At 40.1% G+C, this 19,772-nt stretch overlaps 1 protein-coding gene across 1 annotated transcript in view; it reads left to right on the forward strand.

Annotated features, from left to right (window-relative positions):
- The window catches only part of EGFR (epidermal growth factor receptor), a 168,085-nt gene that overhangs the window by 134,877 nt on the left and 13,436 nt on the right, over positions 1-19,772 (forward strand). The window contains exons 17-23 of the mRNA XM_089532529.1: positions 518-659; positions 3,571-3,693; positions 4,029-4,127; positions 11,926-12,111; positions 16,352-16,507; positions 16,935-17,010; positions 18,720-18,866. Of these exons, the coding sequence (XP_089388655.1) occupies positions 518-659; positions 3,571-3,693; positions 4,029-4,127; positions 11,926-12,111; positions 16,352-16,507; positions 16,935-17,010; positions 18,720-18,866 (929 nt within the window). The remainder of the gene's footprint in view (positions 1-517; positions 660-3,570; positions 3,694-4,028; positions 4,128-11,925; positions 12,112-16,351; positions 16,508-16,934; positions 17,011-18,719; positions 18,867-19,772) is intronic.

Raw genomic sequence — 19,772 nt, forward strand, 5'->3', positions numbered from 1 at the left:
GGAGGAACAAATGTCCCACCACTGAGCCCTCCATGGGTTTGATAGTTTACATGGGTTTGATAGATCAAACCCTCCATGGGTTTGATAGTTTACATTATGTTATGACGGAAGCAAACTCTGGCCTGGGGAATGCTTCTTTCTCCTAGGTGAGAACTATCTGTCATAGAATATGTAAAGTGATATGTGAGATTGGATCAACTTTGTTTGTGCAGTCTTCTTGAACTATCTAGGGTACATCTTGAAGACGCAGTTTACTTCTAACACTTGTCATTCCTAGCCATGGCTGGCCCTTCATTATGACAGAAAGATTGTTGGGTGCACTTGATATTGTGTATACCACAGCACTTTGGAGCCCATCACATTGAGGGCAAATTTGCCCTCATTGTCATTAAAACAGCTTAGTTCTGTTTTGTCTCCATATGTTTTTAATACAAGATGGTCAACTTTGAATACTCAGTGAGCTGGCTCCTTCCCTTAAATATAAATCTAATATAAAAGTATTGTTTTTGTCTTCCAGCTCAAAGGTCCCATCAATTGCAGCTGGAGTTGTTGGAAGTATCCTTGGCTTAGTTGTTATAGCATTGGGCATTGGTCTCTATGTACGTAGGCGTCACATTGTTAGGAAACGTACTTTGCGCAGACTGCTACAAGAAAGAGAGGTAGGTGCAGCCTAATTATTCTGAAATGTGTCAGCACTCCAGGGCCTTTCCAAATTATCAGTTCCAGAACAACTGCACAAATGCACAATTATTCTTATTCGCTTATAGAATCCAGGTGTCTTCCCTCAAGGAAGCGCATCTGTTTGGGGAGATAACACATTTTTCTCCCACTCAAACAAGAGTACATTGTTTGTAAGTATCTTTCATTATTCCCAGTGGTAGGCAAGGACATTTTTCATTATCTTATTTAATAGGACTATAACTGTGCTCTTAGTGCCATGTTGTGATCCTATCACCAGTGAACAGGCAAGAGGTGAAACTAAGTAGATGTTACACAAACAGAACTTAAATATTTTCTGACATTGCAGTTTCAAACCTGGCACTGTAATTTTAAAATAAAACTTCTTTCCTTTGTACCTAGCCACTTTTCACCTGCCCCCTCTTCTTCTATAACAACAAGTTTACACAGTCAGTAAGGCAAATGATAACTTTTTTGTGATAAACACTTCAGGTTTCAGGAGTAGCGCTGCATGTTGTAATGTTCTCCCACAGAGGAAAAGTACTTAGGAAAACTTGTTAGTGGGATGATTGGACAAATCTTCCCTTCTGTGTATGCTAGGAGCATTTGGGGATAGTAAAGATGGCAGCATTTACTGTAAATATTCTGATGGCGTTTCCTCTCTCAATGAATGTCTTCGGGCAGTAATGGGCTGGATGAGGAAAAACAGATTGAGGCTGAATCCAGACAAAACGGAAGTGCTCACGGTAGCAGCCCCGAAACCAAGAATTGGGTTGCAACCTCTGGTTCTGGACGGGGTCACACTCTCCGTCAAGGACTGCATTCGCAGTCTGGGGGTGCTCCTTGACTCGTCGCTCCTGATGGCGAACCAGGTAAATGCGACAGTCAGGAGCACCTGTTATCAGCTTCGGCTGATATGCCAGCTGCGCCCTTTTCTGGAAGTAAGGGATCTTGAGACTGTTGTGCACGCGCTGGTAACCTCACGTCTAGACTTCTGTAATGCGCTCTACATGGGGCTACGCTCGTGCTTGGTCCGGAAACTGCAACTAGTACAGAACATGGCAGCCAAAGTAATTTCTGGAACATCCAGGAGGGACCATATTACCCTGGTTCTAAAGTCCCTCCACTGGCTGCCCATTAGCTTCCGGACACAGTACAAGGTGTTGGTTATCCCCTTTAAAGCCCTAAATGGCTTGGGTCCAACCTATCTTCGGGACCGCCTTCTCCCCTAAAATCCTCCCCACGCAGTCCGCTCCTCTGGGAGAGGCCTACTTCAGCCACAAAAATCTAGGCTTTCGACTACCTCCCAGAGGGCATTTTCCATCGTCGCCCCCAGACTGTGGAATGGCCTGCCGGATGAGATCCATCTACTTACATCCTTAGACAGCTTTAAAAAGGCTGTTAAGACGGATCTCTTCCGACAGGCCTTCCCAGAATAGAGAACCCAGCCTTAGAAGAACGTCTGGGAAAGATACTGCTGCTCCCACTGGTTGCTTGTTGGTAGGATGTTGTTGATCTTCTGGTCAGTTTTTAACTTGTATGTTTGTGTGTTTGTTGTTGTTTTTTGTTCTGTTTTTTTAAATATCGCATTGAATTTAATACTTTTTTAAGGAGGGGAGGGTACCAGGGATTTTATATGTTTTGTATTTTTAACTTTGTTAGCCGCCCCGATTGTTCTCAGAGGGGCAGGATACAAATAAATTATTATTATTATTATTATTATTATTGACTGCCTTTAGTGGCACAGCTTGACTTCCATTTCTCCAGACCAAACATTCCCATTTGTACACACAAGAATACACATCATTAGGTCTTTTGAAAACAGGGTGGACTAGCCATAAATTAATCTCCCCTATCTGAGTAACACAGTCATTAAATGTAAAATGTCTGTCACAATATTTCCTCTGAACTGGAACTCAAAGGGCTTTCTTGCAAAGTCTGAAGTACAACATAGCCATGTTAAATCGTCATCAAGTTAAGTCCTGATCTGATCTATCAAAGCATTGTACCCTGATGTATCACTTTATTTCTAGCTGCCGTTGTGGTAGGTAATTATTTTGCTTATTCAACCCTGTGAAGAAGATTATGTGATTAATGTGAACCCTATATGAACCAACAGGAATGTGAAATGAGTGACAAATATACTCATATGGTGTGTAGTTGTCTGTACTCTGTGTAGGTGCTCATTATGTTGAAGAACAGGAAAACATATCAACAAGAGTAATTTGTACACGTGGCTTTCAACCGGTGATGACCAACCTCGTTGGCTAGTGTTAAGAAGTACAGCCCTAATATGCACCTCTCCCACTTTCCAATAGTATTGTCTATGCAGTGTGGTGTTTGGGAGTAAACATCCACAGAAGAGCAGAATGTGGAAAGGAATTCCATAAACTCACAGTGCCCATGTCATCTCTGGCAAATATGTCACAGATTGATGTTCAGCAGAACAGGCCATTTAGTACACTGATGCGTAGTGTAGGCACTGCATGACATAGTGCAGGCACTATTTCTTTTCAATCTTTGATGTGCAGTAATTCCATGGGATATCTATAATGTGCTGTCCAAGAAGTTGAGATGACATGTGCTATTTATCTGTCCCCTTTTCTTTCTAGTTTAATTACAGTAAGGCATTTGTAAAATGATTTCAAGCCTCTTCTGAAGATCTTGTGTAGTTTTGTTTGATAGCACTGCAGATCTAGAGTTGACTCTCAGTTTTGTTTTTATTTCTTAGCAGCGTTTTGGCTTGTTCTGAATAACAGAGCACAGATGATTTCAGGGTATCACTTTTTCTTTATTTCTAAAAAAAGTAATATTCGAATCATGAATCTTGAACTGTCTTATATTTAAAAAAAACTGTCTCCTCCTAAGCCATGTCATTTTGGTTTTCCATAGCTTGTTGAACCCTTGACTCCCAGTGGTGAGGCACCAAATCAAGCACTCCTAAGGATTCTAAAGGAAACTGAGTTCAAAAAAGTCAAGGTTCTTGGCTCGGGAGCTTTTGGTACTGTGTACAAGGTAATGTCACCACCTTTTTTCATATTCAGACAAAGCACTATGTACATTTTCTTGGATTTAGGTCACAGGCACTTAATTCTTAGCAAACATGGGCAGTATCAGGCTGCTGCACAGTTGAATTCTCATGTTGATTTTTAAATCATTGTTTATAGTATTAGTACATTATTCAAATTCCTTGTATCATATTCAGAAAAGTATGTGATACATACGATGCTGGATGGCCAGCTTATCTGCTTGTTGGCTGCTCACACACTGTTTTGAAAGCTCCAAAGTTGTATGCACATTTTGCTATTTAATTCTGTGTTAAACTAACCATGTTGTTGTATTTTAAATAGGGGTTGTGGATTCCAGAAGGGGAGAAGGTTAAAATTCCTGTGGCTATTAAGGAATTGAGAGAAGCCACATCCCCCAAAGCCAACAAAGAAATTCTTGATGTGAGTTTTCATACCTATTTATTTTTGAAGTATTGAAGTATTTGCTGTTGTCTTGGGTGAAGACAAATATATAAAAGCTTTATTAATAAATGTGGTGCCTTTCTATCATTCTCCTGAAATTTCTTCACTAGATCTGCTGATTGATTGTAATTCCTGCTCTTAAAAAATGTAAACATCCTGGAGTTGAATTTGATCTCTGATTAGCTTGTAAGAAGAAACTATTTTACATTCTTGGAGGAAAAATGCTTTAGTCTTCTTGGTTTATAAATGCTTAGCTAGTTTTTCTTTGGATCAACTGAGAATTTCAGTTAACCAAAAAAAAAAAAATCCTAAGCAGAACACCACTGAAGACTGTTTCCCCTGAAAATGATGGTTTTCCAGAAGTTACAGAGCTCCTTTTGAGAACTATGCAGCCTACACTGAAAACTGCACACAACTTTCGATACAGAAAGGACTGCTTTTGAGCATCCACATATACAAGATTGCTTTTTTAAGCATGAACAACAGCAACGTTGCACAACAAAAATGTTGTGCAAAATCGTCAATGGCGCAGTACAGACCGCTGAGAAACGGCAGCCTGCAGGCACACGTTTTTACTCTGGAGGGATGGTGCAGCCCCCAAACCGTGCGTCGTCTCCAGAGTAAAAAGAGCCCGGTATTTCCAGGTTCTATTTCAGGCGCCAGAGTGACATCGCGAGTGTGACGTGCGGTGACGTGCTGATGCCGCATGTCACTTACGTCATTTGGACGAGATGCCACCATTATTGCACCACCGTGCCATGCTAGGGTTAGGGACCGTGCAGTTGCTGCGCAGTCCCTAACCCTAAAATCGGCACCAGCATGGTGCTTCATGCCCATGTATATAGGGCCAGTGTTGTACAAAAACTACATGGCTATTTGTTGTGTAACATTGCTGATTTTACACAACATTTTTGTTATTCTGTGTTAAAAAAACAGCAATGCTGCACAACAAAAACCTGCAAAATCAGTAGCGTAAATTCATGTCTATTTGTGGTCCAATGTTGCTGATTTTGTACATTTTTGATGTACAACATTTTTGTTCTGCAGCATTGCTTTTTTTACATAGACAACAGCAATGTTGCACAAAAGTAGTCACATGGTTTTGTTGTGCAACATTGCTGTTTTTTACATTTAAAAAACAATCTTATACAAAACACATACATGGCTGCCTGAAAGATGTGAAAATCAACAGTGTTACACAACAAAACCAGATGTGGCTGCACCTTCAGTCCATCTTGAGTTTCTTTTCCTGCTGTAAAACATTTGGGTTGTGTGACTTTCAAACAGTAAAGGTTATAGCCATGATGTGGAACATTCACCATGTTGTTAGTATAAGAGTATAGTGTGCAATTTAGTTTTGCAAGGATATGGTGAAAAACAATATAAGCATGTGATGTATTTGTCCGCCCTTGGGAAGCTGTGCAGTTTTCTGTACATAGTAAAAAAGATTAAGTTTAGGTTTTTACTGCAACACTGCATAGTTTCTCAAACTCTTGCAAAGTTCTCAGAAACTATGCAGTTTATGTTATGCTTGGAACACAAAAAAGTGCCTGCCATTTGCGGGATCTTTTGACTTGCCATTTTAATTCCCACCTAACTTTCTCGAGGGGTCAGGAACTCCAAATTTGAACCCAGCCAGGTAATTTGTGGATTTCCATTCCACCCCTACTGCATAAACAGAAGCCACTTAGTAAATTGTGCTTCCTTTTGTTTCAGATAACAATAGCATTGCTTTATCTTTCACATATATCTGTGAAAAGCTATGGACTACAAAAAAAAAAATTCAGACAGATTTTATCCACTAAGCGGTACTAGCATCTATACCTCTGCACCTTTTACCATGTTTCCTCTAAATTCATTAGAAACTGGATAAATGAATAGTGGTTTGCATTGCCTGTGATGATGTGATGTTTGTTTTTCCACAACTGTCAGATTCACTATTTTAATTCTGCTTGAAAACAGACACATGCAAGAGCTCTTGAGCAAGTCTTCACAACTTATTTTCACTACACTGTGCTAGATGTTGCTTGTTCTAGCAGTGTGTATGCAGTCATATCAGAACACTGCCACCTCTTGGTATTATCCCACTAGTGTTCTGTTGGAAAAGACCTAATCATAGGCCCCATTCCCACTGGGAATATAAATCGACGAATCTCGCTGCCAATCTGGCTCGGATAAAGTATCCGAGTCGTATTCACATCACGTCCATCGTTCCTAATACAAAAAGGAGAAAAGGGACTCCGTTTTTCTTGACCCATGTTCTCGTTCCCATTGATATTTCTCCGCTGTATTTTGACGCAGACATTTTTGTTCCCCATTCCCATTGCCTTTCTGGAACTGTTTTTTAAGCTATCAATCAAACACTTAGGCGATTAGACGTCACAGTGACGCCAATTTCTTCTATGCATTTTGATGCGGGCTATTTGTGCTCCCCGTTCCCATTTGCATCTTTCAAACCTGTTTTTCTGGTGTGTGTTTTTTAGCAGTCAACTGATCGCTTAAGTGTTCAGGCAAAAAAAAAAAAAAGCAAAAGCAAAAAGGAAAGAAAAAATGGTGTTCAATGGGTCTCCTCATATGTCAATCTATGTGGAATGGGGGGGGGGGTTTCAGAGGGGCGTAATGTGCTTACCACATTTGGAGGTCAATGTAGCAATTTGCTATATTCAGACACCCGACAGAGCGCCTAGGTGATTGAAAGCTTAATTTTTTAAATAAAATGTCTACACACACGATCGCCTTACCCTACTTCCCGCATCGCCGGAGGAAAGGCTACGCGAACGAGGGAAAATGGCGCTGCAAATGCCAGGAAAGAGAACAAAGCTGGTGACACCCCCGGAACAGCCCCTTGAACATTGCTCCTCCCCTCCCACACCCTTCGGATGCCCTGTCATTCCCATTAACTTGCCCCAGATCCGACACGGCAGCTGCAAAAAGAACCGCTTGAAAAGTGGTGTCAGGATAACCCAGGTTATCCACCACTGATTCAGGTTTTCGCTAGAGAAATCGATCAAAGTAGTATCGGATGCGAATTCAAATGGGAACAATTTCCCTTTAACTAGGATCGAATGTGAATTCAAATGGGAATGGTGTCCCTATAATGCGATTCTTGATTCACTTTATAACCCAGTGGGAATGGGGCCATAGTATTACTTAACTGTGTGTAAATTTAAAACAAATACAAATACACATGATAGGGAGTCTTCTGAAATTGTGATTGTATGTGATAATGTTCAGAAGTTATGCTTTAGTGTATATGATTCATCTCTAATTGTCTATAGGTAAGGATAAAATATTCAGTGAAATGTGTTAAGGAAAAAGTGATGTGAAGTCGAAGGCTTTCATGAGTATGAGCCAAAACACATTGCAGAAATAAATCCAGTTTGAGATGGCTTTAAATGCCCTGGCTCAATGCTAGCGAATTCTGGGAACTGTAGTTTTGTGAGACATTTAGCCTTCTATGTCAGACAGTTCTGGTGCCACAATAAACTACAATGCTCAGGATTCTCTAGCACTGAGCCAGGGCAGTTAAAGCGGTCTCAAACTGGATTATTTATGCATGTGTTTTGGACCTATGTTTGTGTAAAATAAAGGTACGTGTTTCGTTGTTCATAACAGGCAAGGAACTGCCTGTTGGTTTTGGCCTCATACAATCTCTCCTATGTATTAGATTGTGTAGAGTGATGGCAGCATGGCTCAAGCTGCTTGTAGGCACAGTCCATAGGGATTTTCAGGACAAAGTCTTTACCAGAATTCTCACTGCTCCTTGAAATCATTTGAAAAGCATCAAATGCCTTCCTGGTTTTCAAGTGTCTCCAAACCTCAATATAAAATCAAACAATGCTCCTTTCTTTCTCCTGGCTCCAAAAATGAGCAGAGTCACACCACATCAGAAGAGATACATCCCAGTGATAAACTGATTTGTTCTGTATTGGGGCTCCTATCTGATTTGCACCAAGTTTCACCTTATGGTCTCACACCTGGGAAGAGTCACACGGAGAAGCAAACAAACAAACAAAACCCAAGCCATTTTATGTGTTTGAACTAACTACCTTGAAACATTAGGGGAAGTGTAGTAGCAGCCTTAATTTCATTTTTTTTACCTTGTTAAAGATAAATAAGGCATAATATTTCTGATTACAAAATGTTCAGAACAAAAGAATTGATATTTAAGTAAACTTCTTACTTCTTTTTCTCGTGCTTAAATATTTCGATTTATGCATTTTTTTTATTTTTCATAAAGAGAATAGAGGGGAAAATGGAAGACTTAATAATTTTGTATATGTATCCAAATACATGGTTGTTATTATTTTGATGTGTCCCCTACCATCACAGCCAAATTCCCAGTAGGAATTGTTTCTAGATTATAGAAACCCTCAGGGCCTAAATCCATTTAGTACTGATGAGAAGACTGATTCAGTCAATGGGATTCACCTACATGTTGACTCACCATTCAACAATTGATTGAATAGTGTATTCTGCTGGGATAGGATGAAATGCATTATATGTTAATGTCTAACACTCTTGTCATAGAGTGGAGACATCGCTTATTCTTCCTTTTTAATTAGTTGATGGAGCATCAGAATCTCTTACTAGCTCTGTTAGTTTAGAATTTTTATGCACTATAAGTATTGGCAGTAATCTGATCCTGTTCACTCTCCAATTGTAGCTCCTAATGGCTTTATTAGGATAAAAGCTAATTCAGGAGATTTTCTGCCAAATACCAAACATACTTGCAGCCGGTCATAGCGTACCTCACAGATTTCCAAGATAAAGTTTAGAAACAAAAGCCATGCTGTAATTTCTCAAAGTATTTTAAAGAACATATGACTGTACAATGGCTTCATTATTCTTTCTTCAAATGGTTGCCGGCTGCTTCACTTTGCAGTATCAAATTTAATAGATTCTGTCAAATGCTGGAACAGCTCCATCGTCTGTGTGGCCAACATATGACATACAGTCCGTGGAGAAAATTCCCGGTTTAGCTGACTTGAAGCCAATTTTTGCAGGAGAGTGATTTGAAGCTTAGATCTGTTAGGGGAATATTGACTTAGTTAAAAGGGAAAAAATGAAAACATGCATGGGTCACAATACAAAACATTGGAAGAAACCAGATTGCTTTATTATGAATCTAGTTTATTGGATCCAAATGAGAAGTCTACAATGCTTCCAAAAATAAGTTATGCCTAAAACATTTGTAACATAAATACCCTGCATTTTGCTTACATACTCATCTAACGGTCCATTTCTTATTCACACTCCCATGCACATTCTTTATTTAACAAAATCTTACTTGGAGAACAGAACCAGTCTTTTACTGAAGGTATTTGAGAGCCTCTGCTTTCATGTTATCACATCATGCAGAATACTCACACCTATAGCACTTGTTACAGTTGCTACGGGGATGCTGCTGAAAACCTCCTTCTCTGACATAGTGATTCACCTCTCTCCTAAATGTACCATGTTGTGCTATGTTGTGATACCTGGTTAACCTAAATGAATTTAAGTCTCCGGGACCAGATGAACTACATCCAGGGTTTTTTAAAAAGAACTGGCAAATGTAATCTCAGAGCCATTGGCAATAATCTTTGAGAACTCCTGGAGAACAGGAGAAGTCCCAGCAGATTGGAGGAGGGCAAACGTTGTCCCCATCTTCAAAAAGGGGAAAAAAGAGGATCCCAACAATTATCATCCAGTTAGTCTGACATCAATACCAGGAAAGATTCTAGAGCAGAACATTAAACAGAGAGTCTTTGAAAATTTAGAAAGCAATGCCATCATCACAAAAAGTCAACATGGGTTTCTGAGAAACAAGTCATATCAGATTAACCTGATCTCCTTTTTTGATAAAATTACCAGCTTGGTAGACAAAGGGAATGCTATAGATGTAGCATAGCTTGATTCCAGTGAGACCTTTGACAAGGTTCCTCACGACAATCTTGCAAATAAGCTTGTAAAATGTGGGCTAGACAAGGCAACTGTTACGTGGATTTGTAACTGGTTGACCGGCCAAACCCAAAGGGTGCTCAACAATGGCTCCTTTTCATCCTGGAGAGAAGTGACCAGTGGGGTCCCACAGGGCTCTGTCCTGGGCCCAGTGCTATTCAACATCTTTATCAATGATTTGGATGACAGAATTGGGGGCATACTTATCAAATTTGCAGATGACACCAAATTAGGAGGAGTAGCTAATTCCCCAGAGGACTGGATCAGAATTCAAAATGACCAGAACAGATAGAAAGCTGGGCCAAAGCTAACAAAAGGAATTTCAACATGGAGAAATATAAGGTACTGCACTTAGGGAGGAAAAGTGAAATGCATAGATATAGGATGGGGGACACGTGGCTTAAGGAGACTACATGTGTAAGGGATCTAGGAGTCCAAGTAGACCACAAATTGAACATGAGTCAACAGTGTGATGCAGCAGCAAAAAGGGCCAATGCGATTTTAGCCTGCATCAATAGAAGTATAGTGTCCAGATCAAGGGAAAAAATAGTGCCACTCTATTCTGCTTTGGTCAGGCCCCACCTGGAATATTGTGTCCAGTTCTGGGCACCACAATCCAAAAAGGATGTTGTCAAATTGGAGTGTGTCCAAAGGAAGGCCGCCAAAATGGTGAAGGGTCTGGAAACCATGCCTTAAGAGGAAAGACTTAGGGAGCTGGGTATATTTAGCCTGAAGAACAGATGGTTATGGTGTGATATGATAGCCCTGTTTAAGTATTTGAAGGGGTGTCACATTGAGGAGGGAGAAAGCTTGTTTTCTGCTGCTCCAGAGACTGGAACAAATGGATGCAAGCTACAGGAAAAGAGATTCCACCTCATCATTAGGATGAACTTCTTGACAGTAAGAGCTGTTCCCAGTGTGGTGGAGTCTCCTTCTTTGGAGATCTTTAAACAGAATCTGGATGGCCATCTGTCATTAATGCTTTAATTGTGATTTCCTGAATGGCAGGGGGTTGGACAGGATGGTCCTAGTGGACCTCTTCCAACTCTTTGATTCTATATTTCAGTTGCACAAAGGTCATGAAATTGTGGGTCTCCACCTACTTAACAAATACTAAGAGAGATGTAAAAATTCAAAACATGATTATTAGTTCTCTTGCATATTACAGCTAAGGTAAAATATGATTAGTCATTGGGAGGTTATTTTCAGCCATAATCTGTGAGCTGCCTCCACCCAACTGCCTCAGAGATAAGGTGATATGACCAAAAAAATCAAAAAACAACCTCTTGTTGACATAGCTAAGACTAATTGCTACTTTGGCTTCTCCCAAAATTATTTCCTCCCCTTTGGATAATGTCTTAGATTGTAAATTATAAACTGCATGGAGTGAATTGGCAGAAAAGTGATATATCAATGTAATATGTGTTCTAGAAATAATAGAGTGACACTGTTATATAGTAGATGATGCGAGTAGTTACATTAAAAACATAGATCAGGTTAGATTCAGGCCTCTTAAAGTTGTGTTTCTTTTATCATTCCTTTTCGTAAAATCCTCAAACAAAGTTTAGGTGAAGGTAGGCATTGGTGTATGGAACTGGGGGAAGGGCGTAATCTCTGAAAATGGCTGCATGATTTTGGGGTCTCTACCTGAGTGTGGGGGAGAAGGATGGAAGAGGTCCCATGGAGAAGGGGCAGAATCTGTTTCTTCTAGTCCAGTTACATGAGCCTGAATTTGGGTTCAGCCCATACAGTCTGAATAATAATGCTTATTTCATTCTCATGCCTTTAACATTTTGATATACAAGTTTGTCTCTTTTCTGTCTCTTCTGATCAGGAAGCCTATGTAATGGCAAGTGTGGACAACCCCCATGTGTGCCGTTTGCTAGGAATTTGCCTCACATCCACAGTTCAGCTCATCACGCAACTAATGCCATATGGGTGCCTTCTTGATTATGTCCGAGAGCACAAGGATAACATTGGATCTCAGTACCTTCTCAACTGGTGTGTGCAGATTGCAAAGGTAAATTAACAGCAATGTCCATCTAGTTGTTTGGTGCTAAATGAGACATATCTGTACAAATTGGCCCAAATTGGTGGAATGTATACAGTGGAACAGTCATGTCCATCATGACCTATGATTTTATGAACCAAACTATTCAATACCTCATTCAGAATTAAGTCAAATCCCACACTAGCCAAGTCTTGCAGTACCTTGGATCAGCAAAAGAAATGCTGCTTATCTAGAAACCATTGTGAATCTTGTTATTGTTGCTAGCTTACAAACAGGAAACTAAATCTCAGAGGTATTCCTCCATAGAACACATTCTTTTACTTGATTCCTACAGCTTTGATATAATAGTTTTTCTTTAATCTGAAATAGCTTTTATCTTTAAGTATCCGAAACACAGAATGTTTCTCAGGACAAATGTGTCTCAAGAGGCAAATCATAAACTCCCTAAGTAAAAAGAGCGGCATGAGGTTGCATATCAAAATACTACAAGCAGTTCATAACAATGGCCAGCATCTGATTCTGCAAAAAGTATCATCCAATATTCATGGAGTGTAGGCACAAACAGGTTTCACTGGGCCTAATCTTACAATAAAAAAAATAATCTCCATCATTATTTCCTATATATTTTAAGCCAGACATCTTGTAAAAAATGTTTGGGTTTGTAATTAAATTTGTACTCCACTGTTCTGTCAGATTGCGTTAGCCAGTGAAGACACATTAAAACAGGTTTTAAAAACACAATTAAACACATTAAATAAAAGAATAAAGACCCAAAAGCATTCTTCAGTAACATGCCAGGTTAAGTATCCAGGACTTATCTGAATAATTATTTAAAATAATTAAATTATATTTTAAGTTACTTTTGTGTTTCTGAGATTAGAGCAAATGAAAATATTCTTGTTAGAATATCCATGTGCTCAATTTTAGACCAGCCAGATATGATAAACGGCGATTATTGACTGGTGAAGATACAGTTAATAGGATTTCACTGTGGTTGTTTACTTGATTTGTTTGACTTCAAAGATATAGCCATATTAGTCTGTAGAAACAGTTAGAGAGCTCTTGTAGCACCTTTGAGACCAACTAAAAGAAAGAAGTTGACAGCATGAGCTTTCATAGACTTCAGTCTACTTCCTCAGATGCTTTCAGAGAAGCATCTGAGGAATTAGACTGAAGTCTATGAAAGCTCATGCTGCCAACTTCTTTTTTTCAGAGTCTCAAAGGTGCTACAAGAACTCTCTACATTAATGTTTGAGAATAACAGCTCATTAAAATTACATTTATTTAATGAAAGTAGCTTTTATAGTGGCCTTGTGCCAGTTTGCTGGGGTGATTTTTCTGGCAACACTGGAAGCCCTTAGCACATTGTGGGAGTTTGTCAGAAATCTTTAGACAGCATTATGATGTTGTTCCAATGTCAATGGAGAAAAATGGGGGTGGACACTTGGGAGTAAACATTTTCCCAATGCTGTGTTATCCCATTAGCAAACACATGCACAATAGTAACTGTTTTCACACACTATTTTTTCCTGTTGATGTCTATAGAAGTATCTCATGACTCAGTAAAAAGCAGCGCAGAGTTTCATACATGTGTTGAATCTACCAACTAGATACTGCCCCTAAAGCAAATGTTAGGCCCATCTAGAGGAGACCCATTGAATCACTAGGTCTACTGTAACTGGAACTAGCCGTTAAATTTAGGCCATTCTTGTAATAGTTATTGTCACTGGTGCAGTAACAATAACTACAGACTAAAGTAGTTCTTATTAGCAGAATATGCTGATTTTTTTTTATTCTGTTAGTTTATTCCTTTTAGATGGAAGATAATACATTGGTATGCTATTATTTTTTAACCAAATTGTTACCACTATACCAATGCGATATGTTTGCCTTCAAAGCAAATCATGACACTTTACATTTGCTCTCTCCTGCATTGGAACTATATTCACTTTGGCGGGATACAAACCGCCGCTTTGCAGCGCTTCCCCGCCGCTGCCGTTTGCTCCGCGCGGGAGCTGCAGCAGCCAAACCGCGCGGCGCAAAAAAGAAGCTCCATTTCGGAGCTTCTTCTTACGGCGCACTGATGATGTCGCGAAGCGCCGCTGGCGCATTCGCGACGTCATAGGCACCGCGACACATCTGGACGCTATGTGTCCAGTACGTAAAGATGGCGGCGCCCATGTGGAAGGGGCGCCGCCATCTTGTACGTATAGGATACGTACTAGGGTTAGAGGGGTGCGGAAGCACCGCCCCTTCCTAACCCTAGTACGTATCCTATACGTACTATATGGCGGTTTGTATCCCGCCTTTTTCTCTTTCTGTGCAATGTCAGATTAAAAATTCCTATACACAGAGAATTAGATCCGGACAAAGTAAGTAATGTTCTAGTCCTGTTGAAATCAAGGGGATGAATTAGTTGTGATTAAGTCTCAGTGATTTCATTGGGACTAAAGAATGAATGACTTTATCTGGATCCAACCTAGAGATCCTTGTGGCATACACAAGGAAAGCTACATGGATTAATCTGGTGACATGCTGCTATATTATAACAGATTAAAATAAATTCACATCTTAACCCATATGGTGAGAATGACGATTGAGTGCATCTGTGCAAACTTTACCATGAATTGGGCAACATGTGGCACTGCAGTTGATTCAAATCCTATCAGCGCAAGATAGCATAGCCAGTGGTGAGGAATACTCACTGCTGAGAAGCCCAGCAAGGTCTGAAAGGCTTTAGTTTGTCCGCGCCTGCTTTAGTGTGTGTAGAAACATTCCTATGATTGTTTTTTTCATAAATTTAACGCTACATTTGTCTGCTGATATTCAAAACAATCAAGAGTCTTTGGTGAAATTCTAAATAGGATATCAGTTCAAGGCTTTTGAACCAATTGTGTGAAAGTCTCCCCTCATACCAAACTCTGCATAGATTAATTTAACCAGTGAGAAGGAACCACTTTGATCCTGAGGGGAATGGATTCTTCCCCCCCCCCCCCCCGACTGATCACAAATGATGAGGCCTTTCCCCAACACACATTCCCAGTTTCTCAGGTCAAAAGCAGCACAAAGAAATTGACTTATCTAGGACTTGCAAGATATCATCTTGGTGTCAGCTGAATGTCTTCATGAGAATAAAGCATACAGAATTCATTGTAGCTTTGGCTACTTCTGATATTAAATGCAAGCCATTTGCAAAGTAAGAGGGGATACAGATGGGTGGCTCCATGCCACCCGTTTTTGTCCCTCATTGGTGCCGTGCTAGCCACGTGGCGCGGCATTAACACGCTCTCTAAAAAGGAGCTGCTCTAGGCAGCTTCTTTTTAAGGCCGTCATAATGGCACTTGTGCGCCATGATGACAACGCTTCCAGCAAGTGATGTTTGGGCACTCAAACGCCCGCACATCATCATGCACCCCATGTGGATGGGGGTGCAGCAAGAAGTTGCACAGGTGCCAAAAGTAGAGCTGGGCGCATATGGATGCCCAGCCCTACGGAGCCCTAAAATCAGTCCCAGGTCAGGGCAAAGCGCCAGTCTGTACCAGACCTAATTCCTGTTTTTAGTTTCTTGTTCATTCTAGTATCCACTTTTCTTTGCCTGAGAAGTTTTATTTGTAGAAAACTGATTTGAGAAATGTTCTTTTTACATTTTTCTCCTGATTTGGATTTGATCGTGTTCATTTTGTGGTGTTGCATGTTTTCTTTTTTAGTGGATTGCTTGTGTCCCTTGGGTGTTTGGGAGGCAGGACATGGATGTCACAGTTGGCTCAGCTCAACCTCTTGTGACTTTTTCCCTCTGTCTCCAGTGACCCTTTGCCTCCATCAGATATGAGCTTTCACACAATCATGCCCTATATTTAAGAACAGTCATGACTGTTGCATGCTCAAATTGGGGTATTGCAAATAACATTTGTTGTAGAATTCACAAAAATGCTGAAGAAGAGTCAGAGTTGTGGAGGAATATAGAGGACTGATGTGGAGTGATAATCAATAATTTATTTAAAATAGTTGGGGGTCATTTGGGAAGTATGGAAAGATATAACCTCTGGCTGCCCCTGAATATGATCATTTCAGTGCTGAAATGATTCCATATAGACTATTCCATAAAATTCAAAGTCTCCTGGTAAAATCCTATCTTTATAGGTGTTGGAAGGATCTTAACAGTGTGAGTTTAAATAATGTAAGCAGAGTATGATTGGTTGTAAGAAAATAGAATAAGATTTTCTAACTATACTTTGTATAAATGCTTTAGGGAATGAATTACCTGGAGGAACGTCGTTTGGTACATCGTGATTTGGCTGCCAGGAATGTACTAGTTAAGACTCCTCAGCATGTGAAGATTACTGACTTTGGACTGGCCAAATTGCTAGGTGCAGAGGAAAAGGAATACCATGCAGAAGGTGGAAAGGTAAGTAAAATAATAGATTGGTTCCTTCTAATTCATTTAATAAGATACTAATGCTTTTGTGTACTGAAATCACTGTATATGGAAGGAAGGAAGGTTAAAATAAGGATTCTGACATGATCATTAGGGTTTTGGTCTAGCTGTGAATTTGGCTGTACCTCATCTATTTCTTTATATCATTATGTAGAAGTTGTAAGGAAGACATTCATTACAAAACAATTTAAAATGGCTCAGTAGAAAACAACTATACAAAATAATTATAGATTTATATGATAGATGGAAAAGTTTTTCTGGTTACAAATTTCCCATGTTGACATATTCTGAGCAGCAGTTCTAAGCAACTGGAATAGTATACAAATCACAAAACTTTCATCATTTATTAGGTACAGTGTTTCTTAGTGGTTTCTTCAACAATTGTGTTTCATCCTAGGTCCCTATTAAGTGGATGGCTTTGGAGTCTATTCTGCACCGCATTTATACCCACCAAAGTGATGTTTGGAGTTATGGTGAGTCTGGCAGAGATGCTGTGGTGATTCTGGATTTCCAGTTGAACTGATATGCAGTTATTTGTCATTGTTTCTTTTCCTAGGTCCAAAGCAGATGGGGAGTAAAGTGTGTCTTCCAACCACTCTGGGGACATGGCATTTAGACAATGCATGCCCCCAGAGCGACCAGAACAGTGCACCCAGCCAGGAAAAGCCAGCAGCAAAAGGAGTGGACAAAAATCCACTCTTTGCTGGCATCCCATTTGGGACTGCAGTGGCCAAGTGTGTGTGGTTCCCGCAGTCCCATGCCAGTCAAGGCAGGAGTGGCCTCTGGTCGCTTCTTTTGCCCCATTTGTTTGAGGCCCTAATGTTCTAAAGGAGCCCTCCTTTCTTCCTAGGATGTAATAGCTTATATAGCCAATTAATTGAACAGAATTATTATAAATACACCATCAAATATTTGTACATGATGTAGCAAATTTTTCCTCCCCCGTCACAACCAACCAGGAAATGGAAACACCAAAAATGTGGTGGTGGTGTTTTTTAAAAATGATCTTAATTTCATTTAGGTTAAACAAATCTGCAACACAGGAAGCAATTTGCAAAGCTTACTTCAAACACTACAGGACTAGAGGTCATCTTGTAATTAACTTAAAATTAAAATTTAAAGGAAAAACATTTCAGCTCATACATGCAGATGTAGCTAAATGCGATCATGGCCTGTCACTGCCTGATTCCCAGATTGGACAGAGATGTCTTGCCTGGTAGACCACAACAGAGTTGCTTTGGCCTTGATGCAGTCCATCTTTAAAGACCCCAAAGACATGCTCCAACAAGAGCCCCCACTAGACAGCTGTGGGGACACTTCCAAGTTAACTAACCCTTCATTGCACAGACATTTCAAAGATGTTCCCCAGGAAGTCTAAATGTGCATATCCAAGTCTAAATTTGCATATGTTGTGCCACCATACTGTAGACTGGTGAAAAATGAATCATAACCTTTATTAGATACATGAGACAATCGGGACAGTATAGTTGATTGAATAAAAAAATGAGTTTTGGCCAATATAAATAAAACAGTGGATTTTTTTAACTTCATAATTAACATGCCATGTTCCTTATCTTATGGTGAGTATGGCTAAAGGGCCATCATCTTGCCAAGATTGGCAACTGGGCTGATCTGCAATAATTTTTCATTTCCCTTTCCTTTTATAATGTTCTAAACAGTAGCATCACTGAGGGGTGCAGGGGGGTTGGGACGCACCGGGTGACACACCAGAAGAGGAAGTGACACCTGGTAAGAGAGAGTGACACCCACTCAGCCCCCCACCCCCCATGGACACATTGTCTGGGCTGTCGTGAGGCCTTGTGCGCCCTGTCCAGAGTATGGATGGGCTGGGTATGGATGAAAAATATAACACCATATCCACCTGCTGTTTTAATGTGCTGTTTTAATGCCTTGTTTGGGTAATGGGGGAAGTGATCTTTTGTAAAACGTGTCTTTATTCAATTAGTTCATATCTGCTGAACACTCATTATTCTGTGTACCTGAGCACCAAACAAGTGGTAAGGATCTTCAAAAGACCTTCTCCTAATCTGATACTTAGGACTGATAATTTCTCTAACCTCCTTAGAGTGTTTCTCTACTGAACAAGCAAGTTCCTTTGTATTTGGTTTTCTGATTTTAATGGATTAGTCTTTTAACATTATCTGCTATTGTGATATTTTAGGTGTTACTGTCTGGGAATTAATGACTTTCGGATCAAAACCGTATGATGGTATCCCAGCCAGTGAAATTTCCTGTGTCCTGGAAAAGGGGGAAAGATTACCCCAGCCTCCAATTTGTACTATTGATGTCTACATGATCATGGTCAAATGTAAGTCAGCTTCCCCTCTCATTTGCACAGCAGACATTATTATTCATCATTATTGTCAAATATAAGCCAGTTTCTTGTAGATGTTAGACTTTATTGGAAAGAATTCATTTGTTGGATGCTCCTGGGGGATTCCATGAACAGATAAGTCAAAATAGGGCTTGGGGGGGACAGGAGGCACCAGGATGGTCAAATGAAATCTTACTGTGTCAACAAGTCTGTAACCCAGTAAGACTAGCTAGCCTTATGACTAATTAAAACTGTTACTATGAAATTCACTGACAGTGAACTGGGGTGAGGGTATTTGGGAGAATGTTTCAAGAAATACAAAAGTTTAAAGTAGGTGTTTATTTATTTAGTATCTGCATCACTTTTCCATTTACAATATGTGAAAGGGTAGAAAGGGTTGTTCTCTCCCTCGCTACACTGGCAAGGAATGATGCAGACTTTTCTTGGAGAAGGGCCCTCTTTTGAGAGCAGCCCTCAGAAGGTCAGTCTCATTCCCCCATGTTGCTCCATGAGGTTGTTCTTATCTTTGATCCACACTTCTTATTTTGTTCTTTTAAAATATCCTTTCTTTGGCTGCATTTTTTTTTTTGTTTCCTTTCTTTCTCTGCATTATTTCAGGAAGATAGGGAGGCAAGACCCTCAGTGTCAAGCCTATAGTAACAACATGCTGTAGTGTCAAGCCTATAGTAACAATAACATGCTGTAGGCATGTAATCCACTGCCTTGGCCACTCTTTCAAATTTCTATTCCCCACTACCACCATTTCACTGCATAGATTTGAACACTTATCAGACTCTATTTCCACCTTACCTTCTGCCCTTGTGGATCTCAGCAACATGGAGCAGAGAGGCAATAGGAAATATTCAAGGATTCTACCTCCTCTCCTTTCCTCCCCCCATC

The sequence above is a fragment of the Sceloporus occidentalis genome, unplaced genomic scaffold (assembly GCF_023333645.1).
Source record: "Sceloporus occidentalis isolate IW3139 unplaced genomic scaffold, rSceOcc1.0.p SCAF_7, whole genome shotgun sequence".
NCBI lineage: Eukaryota > Metazoa > Chordata > Lepidosauria > Squamata > Phrynosomatidae > Sceloporus > Sceloporus occidentalis.